At 38.4% G+C, this 14,381-nt stretch overlaps 1 protein-coding gene across 9 annotated transcripts in view; it reads right to left on the reverse strand.

Annotated features, from left to right (window-relative positions):
- Window positions 1–9,943: 9,943 nt before the first annotated feature.
- Window positions 9,944–14,381, reverse strand: part of LOC113079453 (teneurin-3) — a 148,034-nt gene continuing 143,596 nt past the window's right edge. For all 9 annotated transcript variants that reach the window (XM_026251857.1, XM_026251746.1, XM_026251792.1 and 6 more), the window contains 3 exons: window positions 12,035–13,646; window positions 11,793–11,923; window positions 9,944–11,533 (listed from right to left, as the gene is read on the reverse strand). In XM_026251857.1, the coding sequence (XP_026107642.1) occupies window positions 10,775–11,533; window positions 11,793–11,923; window positions 12,035–13,646 (2,502 nt within the window). In that variant the 3' untranslated portion in view covers window positions 9,944–10,774. The remainder of the gene's footprint in view (window positions 11,534–11,792; window positions 11,924–12,034; window positions 13,647–14,381) is intronic.

Below are 14,381 nucleotides of genomic sequence, written 5' to 3' on the forward strand. Positions count from 1 at the left end.
GTCCCGTTCTTTGTGATCCCATGTTTTAAACTTTAGTTAGTGTGTAATGTTGTTGTTAGAGTATAAATAATATCTGTAAAATTCTAAAGCTCAAAGTTCAATGCCAAGCGAGATATTTTATTCAACAGAATTCGCCTACAAAAAACGACCCGTTTGGACTACATCCCTCTAGTTCCTGCAGTAATGACGTCACTAAAACAATTTTTTGACTAACCTCCGCCCACATGAATACACAAAAGGGGGGCGTGGTCTTGATGCGCTCCGATGGAGAAGAGAAAGAGCTGTGTTTGTGTTTATTGCCATGTCGTCAAAACGCTGTTATTTTCATCTCGGACTCCAATCACCTTTGTTTGGGCTTCCCAGGGACGCTGTATTTGGAGATTAATGGTTACAATTTATGTTTAACTCGGTTCCCGAAAATTATAATCCACATGTAAAACTATGTGCAGCACATTTTGCGGATGACAACTTCCTCAATCTCAATCAGTTTAATGCCGGATTCGCATAAAGATTATTCTTGAAAGATGGAGCAGTTCCCTCTTTGTCTGGAGAAGGCGTTGTTTATGGACCACAACCGGTAAGTGTATTTTATTATTTAAATTGGTGCGTTTAACAGTTTCTGTAACTTTTTACACAAAGGGGCAACGCTGTTTAGCTTTGTTAACTAGATGTTAGGGCTGTGCAAAAAATCGAATGCGATTTTCATGCGCATCTCGTCAGTAGAAAACGCTCCAGTGATTATATTTACATCTCCAACACATGCTCCTGCCCACTTGCTTCTCAAAACTAGCCCAATCACGTTTGCAGGAGAGCCGTGTGCGCTCAGCTGCTGTCGAATTATAACACAGGAACCGCTGGCCCAATCAGGACATGTTACATATTTCTGAAGGAGGGACTTTATAGAACAAGAAAGTCATCAGCCCGTTTTTATGACAGTGAAAACAGCGCGTCCCCTTGGAATTATAAGCTTCTATCTGACATTTTTGTCATAATTGAGTTATTCACATATTCTTATTCTGTGTCAACGTATTTACATTATGTGATAGATTTTTTAATATTGTGTACATTATGGGACTTTTTATTTAAAAAGCAATAAGGTTCTATCTACATAGTCGAATGGAACACAAAAACTTTGAAGCTCAATATCTCTAAACTACTCGGAATGCAGATAGAACCTTATAATTCCAAGGGGACGAGCGGTATACAGATAGGTGAATTGTGTGAAAAATACTGTGTTTTTTTTACACGCAAAACATGAACACATGTTATGTTGCACACTGTAAACACAATCAAAGCTTAAAAAAAAACACGAAAAACGGGACCTTTAATATACAGAAAACCCTCACATGGGCCTGTAATGTGCTCCCTCCCTGTTTCTCTTCATTTAAGCCTTGATAAAGTGCTGGTCATTAGCCAAAAGCTTTGTAAGTGAAGATAAAGACAGTTCAAGAATTTTGATTTGATGTGCAGTTAGCTAATGAAATGACCTGAATGCACTATGGCATTTTTAAATGAAGCACAGCAGACTTCACTTACCTTTATGTGTGCTTCAGCATATGGGATGTGATGCAGAGAGCTCCCTTTGATATCCATCAAACTTGCTTCCCATATGGTTCCGGATAAAAAAAATTGCATAAAACAAGGGAACAGTAATACAGGTGGCAAATAACCACAAGGTGTTATAGCTGTGATTAAGTAAGTGTTGAACTCTTTATTTGCTTCAAGTTTAGATCTAAACATCTTTATTTCTTGATCCATACAGCAATGTCTTCAATTTAGCAACCAAATTGGTTTTGGACACACATTTTGAATGCGGTTAATTTGCATCATCTTCATTGATCAGCGCATTATGGGAAATTATCCATACTTCCATCATGGTTCATAAACCGTTGTATGGAATAGGCATACCGCATATATTGAGTTATTGAATGTTTTTGGTAATTCATATAGAGAAATGAAATGCAATATTTAAACATTTTAGAACTAAATTGAATGAATGAGTTTAATGTTAAATTATGAATGTTAATGTTGAATTTAATGTTATATCTGTTTTATTGTAGTGCAAATACAAACACTGTACACACAGTAAAACTCAAGTGCAATATGTAAATTCAATTATCTGTGCATACTTTCACCATTTCTGCACTACATTTGAGGGCATTAAATCACAGCATAAAGATTCCAGTTTTAAACATGTAGTAGTTCATGTGCTCTGTGAGGTAATTATGGATTTAACAATTTAACGCATTATTAGATAAAGTGCATACCAGTATTTATGTCAGAATTTTATTTAAAATATAGACTTATTAACTTTGAATACTCATAAACTGCTGATAGAAATAAATATAATAATTTAAAAACACCGAAAAATTTATACCAAGACAAATTCCTAAGCAAAAAACCTTACTCTGATTCTATCCCTGCCTTATGTCACTCAAGCAAAATTAAATGAAACATTTATCATTCATCATTTATGAGCCACACTTCCACCTCTGGCGTTTGTTTGTTTTGACCAACAGAGGGCGCTGCTCGCTATAGCCTTGTCAAGCGTCTTCCTCTTCTAACTTGCCACCGTTGAGATTGAAAACGACCACAAGAGGCGTCGTGTGCTCATTATCATTTTCAAAGTAAAGTACATAATAACACGTAATCTTCCTGCTTGTAACATTATATAGAAATTACGTTCACGCTCCCAGTGGTTGCTTTCCAACGAAATGAACGGAGAACACGCACAGTGTGAGTTCACAAAGCAGATTTCAGTAAGTAATAATTACCTCAGCTGCATGGCTCATCTAATATTCACACACCTTGATATCGTTTCGGCGTCCACACAAGCCGCTCTTTTTTGTTCCAGAAAGTTATATGGAGCCCAGTGTTACGGAAGAGGGGTTTGCAATTCTTAATTTGACACTCATAAAAACGGCACAACGGCCAGACGGAAGAGTCTGATGAAAGAGAGATTGGTAACTTTCAGACGAATAATTAATATCTAAGAGCTAAGCCTTCACCTAGGATTTATAAATGACAGCGCACAGATTCCAGTTATAAATGGGCAGTAGTTTGTGTGCTCAATGAGGTAGTTGTAACACTTCATAATATATTTAAATATTGGACAAAGCTTACCAATTATTAGAGCATTCCATGAACATCATATAATTTATAATCTATTTATATTTGAATGTATATAATTTCTTGTTATGTTAAACTAGGTAATAGGTGATAATTACTCATAAGAATTTTGTTCATAAGGCCACTGCTTTTTAACGTTGCCTGTCAGATTAATGAAATATAAGTTGTATGTTATTATATACTACTAAATTCTAAATTCAAAATATTTTTTTTCATGTAAAGCATTGTGACCTTTTAAAAGTTCTATATTGAGAGCTTGAGATATAGGAGCTTAATGTCGTATTCTTCAAGATGATCCATGCAGTGCTATCAACCCTGGACCAGTCTCATTGGGTTTCTCTCTTAACACACTTGAGATCAAAAGAGACGTTACTCTGTTAGTGGCTCTACTGACTGAACAGTACTTTTTAAATACAGCCTACCCAATGAGTAAAAGTTTATAGCATTTGCTATGGGCTCACACATCTCTGGAATGGGGGTGTTCCCAGAAGGCTGTGCAACATGTTAACATTTATTAAATTAGCAGATGCTTTTGTCCAAAGTGACTTACAAATATATTATTTTTTTATTAAATGATAAAAGCAAGGCCTTACGGTCCTGTATAAGAATTAAAAGCCTCCCTAATTTTAAAAAGCGTGTTCACATAGCATTGTTTTGTGAACATTTTCTTTTTCTTTTCTGCTTACAGTAATGTTAAATTGACGGATCCCACACCATGTTCAGTTTTACCAAATTTGCCAAAAATGCAATCTAGTATATGTTTTGTATCTCTTAAACCACTCCGTTGGTGTTACGTTTTGACTGGATATGTAATGACCCATGTGCCCCCTTAGAGGGACAATATTAAGGTTGAATGTCTTTATATCATGAATACTTTATCTTAACCTAATCACTACCTGGCACCTAAAGCCTAATATCTCATTAAAATTCAGAAAGTGTGAGGAGGTTGTCTGAAGGCACTTAATGAATTATACTCATTTGACCTCATTTGACCACCTGCCTATAAATAAAACATGCATAGGTGATGCAGTTTTTGTATAGTCCGAGAATATACATAGTTTCCTTTATGGAGTATTATGGCCTTGAGAAATTCAGTTAGAAGCTTTGGAAGTGAGAACGTCTTTATTCCTGGTCGGATATTTTTAGCTCTCCTTGCTCCAGACATTGTTTGCATTTAATTCTATTCTCACATTAGCCGTAGGTTCCCTCAGATCACACTGTAGAGTGGTTCAAAGAATAGCACCCTACAAAGCTCAAAGAATACCAGCCTACAAAACAGCCCCCTACCAATAAACCAACAAATAAATAAATAAATAAAGCAGTTTTTCAGATGCATGCAAACAGCTGTCCTACTGTTAAGTTTCATACTTAGTAAAAAGTTTCATATTAAGCATCCAGCCATCTGCCCGTTAGTGCCACTTTTAAATTCCCAAAATGAGACAGACATAATGGAAACAATCTTATGCGTTTTGTGAGGCACCATGATCTATATAAGAAAAGTTTTGCCTGCGACTCAAAGTTGGATCAGTCGTCTTATGAGAACATTGTAGGAATTCGATACCAAGGCATTGCTCAATCAAAAAAGGGCTGATGGCAGTTTGTGACTGCGCAAGCACAGTTCAGCTTAACCTGTCTGTGCTTTAAAAGAAACATTTTAATCCCGTCACAAAAAGCCAAAGCTGTCACAAAAAAGGCTTCGCACTGGCTTCTATCCAGATTCCAGAAGACAGACTGCAGTGTCAACAAGGTCTGATTACTATGGCAAATTAGGATCTCCAGAATCTGTCTTTATTGACTCATTCAGCTGGAGGACGCTTGGACTAGTGACAGAATGAAGTGACAAAGAAAAAAGGGGCAGCAATTGAAAATGTTTAGTTGTGCAATGCAAGTGTTCTTAGTCTCGATCAGTGATTGTATTCTGATTATGCTTCTTTGTGAAAAGTTTACCATTTTGGAAGCAGATGAGCAACTTTCTCATCCTGTCTCATTGCTTTGCATGACATCTAGAACTGTACCACCAGCAGCTGGTTTTTGCCCTTGTATTGATAATTCTGTGAAACTGACCCATGGGTGCAAACTATGGGGTTGTTTGGAGGCCTTGACCCCCGTCAAGTCACAAAGGGTTAGGGAAATGAAAGAAATCTTTATTCTTTATGCTGTTGTGGTTGACGGTCATAGCTCTACCAGATGGCTGCAGGAAGTGTGGCACATGAATGATTTAGTCTAATATCATCCCCTTTACACGCTTAGTTTTTTTTCCTGTCCTTTTTCTTCATATTTGCTACGACACATTTCTTAATACTTGCAGTTTTTCAGGACGCTTCACAAAGTTCTCCTTACCAACTTTCAGCTTTGCACAGCAGTACATTTCGCACCCAAAATGCAATAAAACTATTAAAACTTAAAAAAAAAAAACTATTCTTGTAATGTAGTTTGTAGTAAAATGATTCCAAGTTTAGCCCACAGACTGCTGTTGTGCTCACTCTGTGAAGAATTTTGTAAAAAGTGACCTTAGTATTGAGAAATGGGTCGTATCAATTGTAAAAAAAAAAAAGGGAAATTGTTTTCCCAAAGCCATCGGGGCAGCAGAGGTGCTTAGGTCTGTCATTGCTGCTTGCAGCTATACTTACTTTTGATATCTAATGTTGTCAGTAACTGTCACTAACTAAAAAATATCAGTAAGCTTTATTTTTTTACGACCTACATAACAGAATGTGTGTGCACGGTTCAGATAGATAACAAGAAGCAAAAGACCTAGCATGATCGGTTTTATTTGTATCATAAAAGAAATCAGCTGTCATAGACAATGTTGTGTATAATTTGTCACACACTCAGTGAATAGCCCGAGTTGGATGTTTAGTTAGAACTGCTCTGAGGTTATAATGGAGCCCCAGTAATAAGAGCGCACAGACACACTGCAGCTATTAGGCATCTCACCACGTGGCTTTGATCAGCTCTTCAGACCTTCTCATAAATGGCAAACAAAAGAGATGTGCTTGGCCTCAAAGACATGCAGCAGAAGGGACTGGAAAACCCATTACAACCGGTCAGGATTTTTTCCCCCCACAAGACTTCCCATATCCCAAAAGTGTGCTTTGTGTCTTCTGTTCGGCAGCTGCAGCTGCTGGAAACACGACCACATTTGAGATGTGGGGCCTTTTGGATGGCGTCCCACTCTGATTGAGAGCACCATGCCACTGTGAGCCTCAAACACTGTTATGGAAGCACATCTGGCCCGGGTGCTCTCAAAACAACAAAGGGGTAGCAAAGCTATTTCTCTGCAGTAAGCAATGGGCCATTGCCCATGAAATCAGAGGCCGTCTTCTGGCTCAAAACCTTTAGGCTCACTGCTTCATAAAAATGAAGTCTGACTGTAGGGCATTGCTTTACTGATACAGTAGAGAAATGAGGGGCACAGACTGCTGTGTGAGGTGGACAAGGCTTGTTAGAGGATCAGACTTATTCATTAATCTTTGGCCCTCAGTTTCAAGGCTGCTTTCAGTTGAGCTATATATCATGAAACATTCATAATTGGAGTGTGCTTTATCAAATCTGAGACACTTTTCTCCCCATCAATTCTAAAATATATGGATAATTGATAAATTATTCAGAATCACCAAACCGTGAAATGAGTGGTTTCACGTACATGCTCTCCGTGTAAGGAATAATTTCATATTTATTATCCTGACAAGCTTTGTTTTGTGATGCTAATTTTTACTTTCCGTTTTATCTGTTCTGTCGTGAATATTGAACTGATATTCAATTAAATGACATTTATGCATTTGGCGGATGCTTTTATCTAAGCGACTTGCATTGTATTTCAAAGCATACCATGTCAGTCCCATGACATTGGCATTGTATAGCACCATACTCTAATGTTTGAGCCAAAGGAATGAAATTAGAAAAACATTACAGCTTTTCTTTGCGTTTTAGTAATTCTCAAACATTTCATGCCAAGTTCCATTTTTTTTTTTTTTTTTGTAAATAGTAATGTCATTCCAATCCTGTATGCATAGAAAAATATAAAGATTAGGAACAACAAAAGAGTGGGTGAATCACAAAGTTAGGGATTGTAACAACCATAAAGGCACATTTTCATTCATATCAATATTCCTGACCCTTTCGTTTCTTTACTGTCCCTTTGCAGATCTGTGAAAATACCTAGCATCTAAAAAACATACAAGCGTCACAGTAGTGATATTATATTGAAAGTAAATTTTGAATCTTTTTTTGGTGGCGTATATTTCCTGGGTCGCAATACTTCCCACAGTTTGAGAACCACTGCTCTATTGCATTCCTCTGCTCAATCGCTTAATGAGTTAAAATATGTGGTCACATTTGGGTAATGAACTAATAAATACACAATTTTTTGAATACTACATTTTATTTTTATGATTGATCTCTGTGGAGCAGTTAACATGTTGAAGATAAAAGGTAATGAATCCAGCAGTGACCTAGTTTAGATTACATCAAAATTGCACTTTAATTGCACTCTAAACAGACGTGTCTATCAAATGGAAATCATGAGCTTTTTTTTCTGAGATGCTGCGTGGCTATAAAACAATCCAAAAGCAAAACTGAGCAAAAAAAAAAAGAAAAAAAAAAAGACATAAGAACATCAGTAATACAACATTCCCTAAATCCTCATTACAAATGAGGGATTGCAAGATAAGTTATTGAATTTACAGGTAAAATCACTTCAGTTTGTAGTAATTGTTTGAAACAAGTTTGTAAAGCAGATAATACAAAATACACAAAATGTAGGCTGTTCAAAAAGCAAAGTAATTTAACAAAAAACAAAAAAAAAAAAAAAAAACAATGGTCGATTTGTCGCAGTAGCAACAAAGCTAATCACACACAGCATTTTTATATTTTCAATTTTCAGACAAATTCAGTCACACAAATGCACATATTTTAGGTTGACCAAATCCCACATCAGATCAGATCTGATATGAGAAAACATTACTGTTAAGTGACTGTAAACTGTCTGATGATAATGGCATTTATTTGAAAGTATTTAATTAAATACTGATGATTTTCTGTACAGGCATCTTTCCTTTTAATTTAGGAAAAAGAACCACCAATTTTTACAATCTCCCTCAGATCAGACCAGAGATGTGATGACTGCAATAATGTATAATGTAGAGGCATCATCTTCAGCATATACATTGTAGTGCAAAGGAATATCAAAACAGACCACGTACATATTGGCACTAATAAGGAAAAATCTGACCTTCCTTTGATTTGTTGGGTTTATACTCTATAGTTCTGGGTTTTTATAAGAATATTTTGACAATTTTGACCAACACATGTTGAAAATTGTAAATTGTTCATTCACACTGATTGAAGGGCTCCTGAGTACAATGACCACATTTACGCAAACAAATGACTGTATCGCAGACAATCTGTGTAGATCCTTTAGGGCAAACACTTTGTTTATATTGCAGTGGTTCTTGTTCTGGTTATTACTAGTGTTTTAAGAAGTACTCACTTTTAAAAAAAAAGATCTTTTCGGGGGAAAAGTTCACCCTATCAACAAGCTCAGACCCTCTTCGATTAGTCAGTAACTGAGAATCCCAAACAAAAAACCTCACAGACCCACAGGTGGGTAAAATCCCCTTCAGACCTCCATTCACTCATGAATAGAAAAATAGGCTCCACCGTACAATTACATGATTGATTTAAAAACGTTTCATAGGAAAACAACAAACTAATATGCAAACAATATTTTCTCATTCACTAGTCAGAACATTTTAGTTTATACAATCTTTAAAAAGCCTATACAAAAACAGTATCTGAAGGAGGCAGTCCATTTAGGCATACAAATGATTTTTTTGTCCTTTTGGGGTGACTTCTGATCACTTAAATGTTTGTGGTGCTCTTAGATGAATACATTTGTTGTCAAATATTTTAAAGTAAAATAAATTCTAAATCAATCTCCATGTGGCTGATGGTTGAATTCTCTTTTAAGGTAACTGTTCAGTTCTTATTTAGTGCTCAGTACATTTCAAAATTTCTGCTTTAGCACTTATTTCAGTCACATAAATGTAACCCCATGGAAATGTATTTATTTATTTATTTATATCTGGCATTATAACATGATCATAGAACGATATCTGTGTTCAGTGGGAAAAGCCTCACTTTCTCTGCTGTCTAATGACCCCTTTGTTTCAAGAGAGTTTGAGTGTTTCTCCTGGTCAAAGGAGTTTTAATTATGGTTAAAATGGAGGGATATAAACTCCTTGCAAGTTATTTCCCCCCATGCTGCCAATGACAACATATTAATGCTAGTGTGATGTATCCATCTAAAACATTAAAAAGAGCGGAAAATTTTTGAAATAATCTTGTCTCTGGATAGAAAGCGAGGCTAAAGCTTTAACTTGTAAATGTGTACAGAAAGTCTTTAAAAGCTTTAAGCTTGAAACTCATTCCAATTAAGGACTGAACAATACCATGACATTACTGTAAATGAATAATTTCTGGCAAATTACTAAACCCTTTTTGGGTTTTTAGTATTTGATTGTAGTATTAACTTATTTAAAAACTGAAAAACAGCTACTCTAAACCTATTGTTGATTATAGTGGCAGTAACGCCATGAAAACACTGAACGTATTTAGACAATCTGAAAAAGAGAGCAATAGAAATAAAACAAATGGCAACAATCAGTTTCAGAGGATGGAAAGAGAAGAAAAACAGTGTTGAAGATTCAGTGACACAGTACAGCTGATTTTATTTCAGTTAGCATTACCACAAATTTCGATAAAATATTAAAATTCATGAGTATAAACAGTAATGCATGACAAGACAAAAAAGTCTCAATATTTGTAAGATTTTATTTTTATGTATAAACACTGTACATAAATTACTTTCTCTGCGACTAATGTTGTTGTACGGATAAGTGGTGTTTTTTTTACTTAAAAAAATCCATAAAGGTATTCTAACATCTCTTGTCAAAGTACTGGTCAGTTATGAGATATATATTTATATATTTTGTTCTGCCAGTTTCCAATCTATTCACCACCTGGTTTGGTTCAGGAATGAGAGAGTGACCAGGAATGAGTACACTCAGTTTTGATTATATGAACCACAGCTGTGTCCCTTAAGAAACCCAAGCAGAAGAGAAATCATCAACTAGCTCAGTCTTGAAACCCCAGTCCTCACTAGCCGACAAAACATGTTGCTGAGAATAAGGACAGTACAAACCACTGAATTACAGTCACTGCTTTGCAAAAAGGCATTATATTAGTTCATCTGGATACAGTTCTCTTTGCATGTAAACGCATTTGCCTTTTTTTCTCTCCATTTTATCACTGACCAAGATACCTTTTAAGTTTTATATATATAAAAAAGACAAAAAAACAATCATTATTGAGTTTTTTCTTGGGTAGCTCTTTTAGAGAGTCCATTATCCATTCATTGCAATAATGTTAACAAATATGTAGAATGGGGGTGTGTTCAGTCAATGAGAGGAAGTGCCTCAGGTATTTTTTGTATAACTGCATTGTGTGTGGCACTTAGGCACAACTCTTCACTTCTCAAACAAAAACCCTTTCCCTTTAGTCTCTGGGAGTGTGTACATGGGAGAGAGGAGCTTGTGGAACAGAAGGGCATTAGTCTGATGAACAGTCTGTGCTTTGCAGACTGTTACCTCTTCCCAATCTCGCTCTGCCTTAGGAACTGGACATTGTTGGCACTGTCGGCCAGTTCAGGGTACTGCTCCACTGATAGTACATAGTAGCCATCATAACCCAGCACCTTCCCAGAGCTGAGCAACTGCCTCTTCTCCCCCTCTGTCCAAAGACGCACTCCCTCTTCTCCGTCACGTACACGTTGCTGCTCCCGTGCCCATGCACTTGACAGTGCCCTCTGGCGTGCCTGCTCTAGGACACGTGCCTTCTCCTCATCCAGTGTCATGCCATAGCGCACATGTAGAGCCAATGCGCCATACTGCAGCTCCACATCTGCGAAGCGACGTGTCCGTCCATTGACCACAGTGGTGGACTGTGACACTGTTACGTTGACACCATTTTCTAGACTCTTGCGACCGCTGGTGAGTCGCAAGGCACCCAGGTCACTCTCAGGTAAGCTGGTCTTTATGAAGTAGTGCGTATCGCGGCCTTCCACTGTGAAGTGCAGATCCTCTAAATAGAAGGCATTATTGAGGACAGTGGCCACTTTAATGCAGTCCTCATTTGCTATGTTCAGTGCATTGGTAGCCACTTGGCCCTTGCTGGTAATGGCAAGCATCACACCTTTACCAATGAGGGATTTGACTGTGGCAAACCACAACCAAGGTTTTTCACGGCTTGAACATCGTCTGCTTAACTGGATCTCTGGCATCCTCTCAAAAGATAGGAAAGCCTTGGCCTGCCTCATAACCTCCTGCTGGACCCCTGAGATGGACTAAAGTGAGCCATAAAAGACAAAACACATACTCTAATTATATATCTGGACATATTTGTAAACACTGAATATCACTTCAATGAAACCAGTCAATTAAACGGGTTACTAAGGCAGTGAATATGATTCAGGATTTAATGAATCCCATGATATGCAAAGTAATCAAATGGTGCTATTTTTCATTGCATTATTTTAAACTACTAAAGCAAACGATCCAGCCAAGTAACTTATGTAGGACAGAAGATGACATTAGACTGCATACCGGTAGGTCATCCCATAGTTGACTCTTCCTCATTTCCAGTGAGGGTTGGGTAAGGTCAAATTTAGGGATAGGAAATCCTGGGATGACATTATGCAGGTGAAAGCCAAATGTCACCAGCCAGATGTTGACATCTATGAATGACAGAACAGAAATTGTTAGAAAAAATAAATATTCACAAGGTGTCTGATAAAATCCTACAAATAAAAGACTAATATAGTATGCCAAAAGGACCCTCTCCTCACCTGTGACATACTCCTTGACCTCATGCACCTTGCTGATGGGATTATTATTGCGGAACATATACAAGTTGAAGGGAGCTGGGTCCTTTCCCACCCTGGTCCAGGTGCTTATATCCGGGGTGGTCCAACGGCCAGCTTGAATGTCATAGTCCCGCTCTCCAAAGTGCAGCAATCTTGTCAAAGGGTCATATAGGCCACCATGGAATCCAATAACCAATTGAAAGTCAGGGTTAGAGTCAAAATAGATCTCCCCATAAGCAGTATATTGCACCTGCTTGAGGAGAAGCCCATTGCTGCTAAAGACTGCGAGTGGTGTTCCTGTGTTGTCACAAGCAATGTAAAACTCCTCACCACTGCTAATTTCCATGGCAAACAGATGGCCTTGTAGGTCATAGTAGAGAGAGGTGATTTCAGAGCTGGAGTGGTTGTAGACGTGGGTGATGCGAGTTGGGTAGTTGAGGTCCGCATAGAAGAACTGAAGGTGCTGGCCCAGAGTGTTGCGAGAAGCCAGGCGTCTTCCTAGCCCATCATAGCGGTACTGGATGGTCCAGCCACTGGCTTTACTATGCACTCGAACCAAGAGGCCCTTTGAGTTGTACTCAAAGATCTCCACACCCCTTTGGCGCAGAAAGCCATCTTCATCCATACGATATTGCACGTCGCCCAGTCGTGTGATGCGGTCCCGTAAGTCGTAGCGGAGGGGAGTGAGTCGTGCACTGTTGCCAGGGTTCAGCAGGTGTAGATTGCCGTTCAGGTCATAATTATACCGCCACATCATTTTCTCATTCAGGTAGACTGTCTGCAGCTGCCCATCTACATCATATTCATAGCCATATTTGGTAGTGTTGGCAAAAGGGCCGATTTTTATTTCTCTTTTGGTGACACGGCCCATGTTGTCATACTGGATAGTAATCCAGTACATGAGGGAGCGGAAGATTTCGTACTGGATCTCCTTGATGCGACCATGGACGTCAAAGTGCTTTGTATAGGTCATGACAGCTGTTGATATGATCTGGTTAATGTCGTAATAGATGACGCCGAATTTCCCAAACTGCTCAACCTTGCCAGAAATGTCATCAAACTGATAAAGATCTATGGGAAGGGGGGTCTCGTTGATGACTCCTTGCATGCTAGTGACTCGGAAGCTATTGTCATAGGTGTAGTCAAAGCGGGCGTTGACCATGCCGTCCTCACTGAAGCGGAAAATCTGCCGGTCCACCAGTGGACCTATCTGTCGATATCTGATAGAACAAATGAAACCCTCACTCTGTAGGTTGACAGTTTTTAGCACACCTGCTGTCTCATCATAGGTGAAGCTGACCCGTGTGCTGTCATATAGGATCTCGGACAGCTTGTTCTGTCTCCGATACTTATAAAGGACACGCCGGCCAGTGCCCAAATGTGCCACCCGCAAGAGCTGGCCATCCTCACTGTAGTCCACGGTAACTGAAGCATTACTTTCAGGTGGATTGTAGATGTTGCGGTAGTAGCCAACAGAGCGGATAGTTTGCATGGTGTGACGGGCCACACTTGGCATAGTGATGGCGGAGAGTCGATCCTGCAGATCATAATCAAAGATGTACTGCCGCTGGCTGTGTAAAAGCAGCACCATAGACTGTAAATCAAAAGGTGGGAGAGATGAGAAATTAACCCAAACAATTAATTACACTTTCATGGATTTTCTTACATGCTATTAAAATGCAAATGGTGGGTAAAAGCAGGTATTAATGCTCCATAGAGAGATTATTTCTTTGCCTAATTGAGTTCTTCATGACCCTCAAGCTTCTAAATGCAGGTCTGTTGAATGTGCATTGCTGCATAAATCTAAAACGATCTGCAGTTACTGGCTTTAACCTCATGATTTGCCCATACTTATCACAATAAGGTGGGTTGAAAACTGTTTTTGTGCTTTGCATATTGTGGAACTTGGAGCATCAAATAAGTAGAAGGGTTTTTAAAATCTGGATCTGGAGGTAAACAAAGTCAGCAAGTTGTCTGAGTTATGAATGACTGAGGCCTCATTATTCTGTGTCTGTTTTGGGTCTTTTTGGACAATGTGAGAGGTGAGCTAAAGCAAAGGATGATAAATAAGTGTTTCTCGCTGTGGGCTTAAGAACTGACATCCCCAAAGCTGCCACATCACTCCATGTATATTCATGTCTTTGCTGGTAAAATAAGCTCAATGACTGACTGACATCTGCAGATTTTGAGGGCTATTCTAAGAGGCTTCTCCATCTTGGGGAATTGCTGCAGTGAGTGTCTACCTTTGAGCAGCCTTCACCTTGTCATCCATACTTGGACAGACATTATTCTAGTTCCCTAGACATTTCTGGTGGCATATGTTTGATAT

The sequence above is a fragment of the Carassius auratus genome, chromosome 1 (genome assembly GCF_003368295.1).
Source record: "Carassius auratus strain Wakin chromosome 1, ASM336829v1, whole genome shotgun sequence".
Lineage (NCBI taxonomy): Eukaryota > Metazoa > Chordata > Actinopteri > Cypriniformes > Cyprinidae > Carassius > Carassius auratus.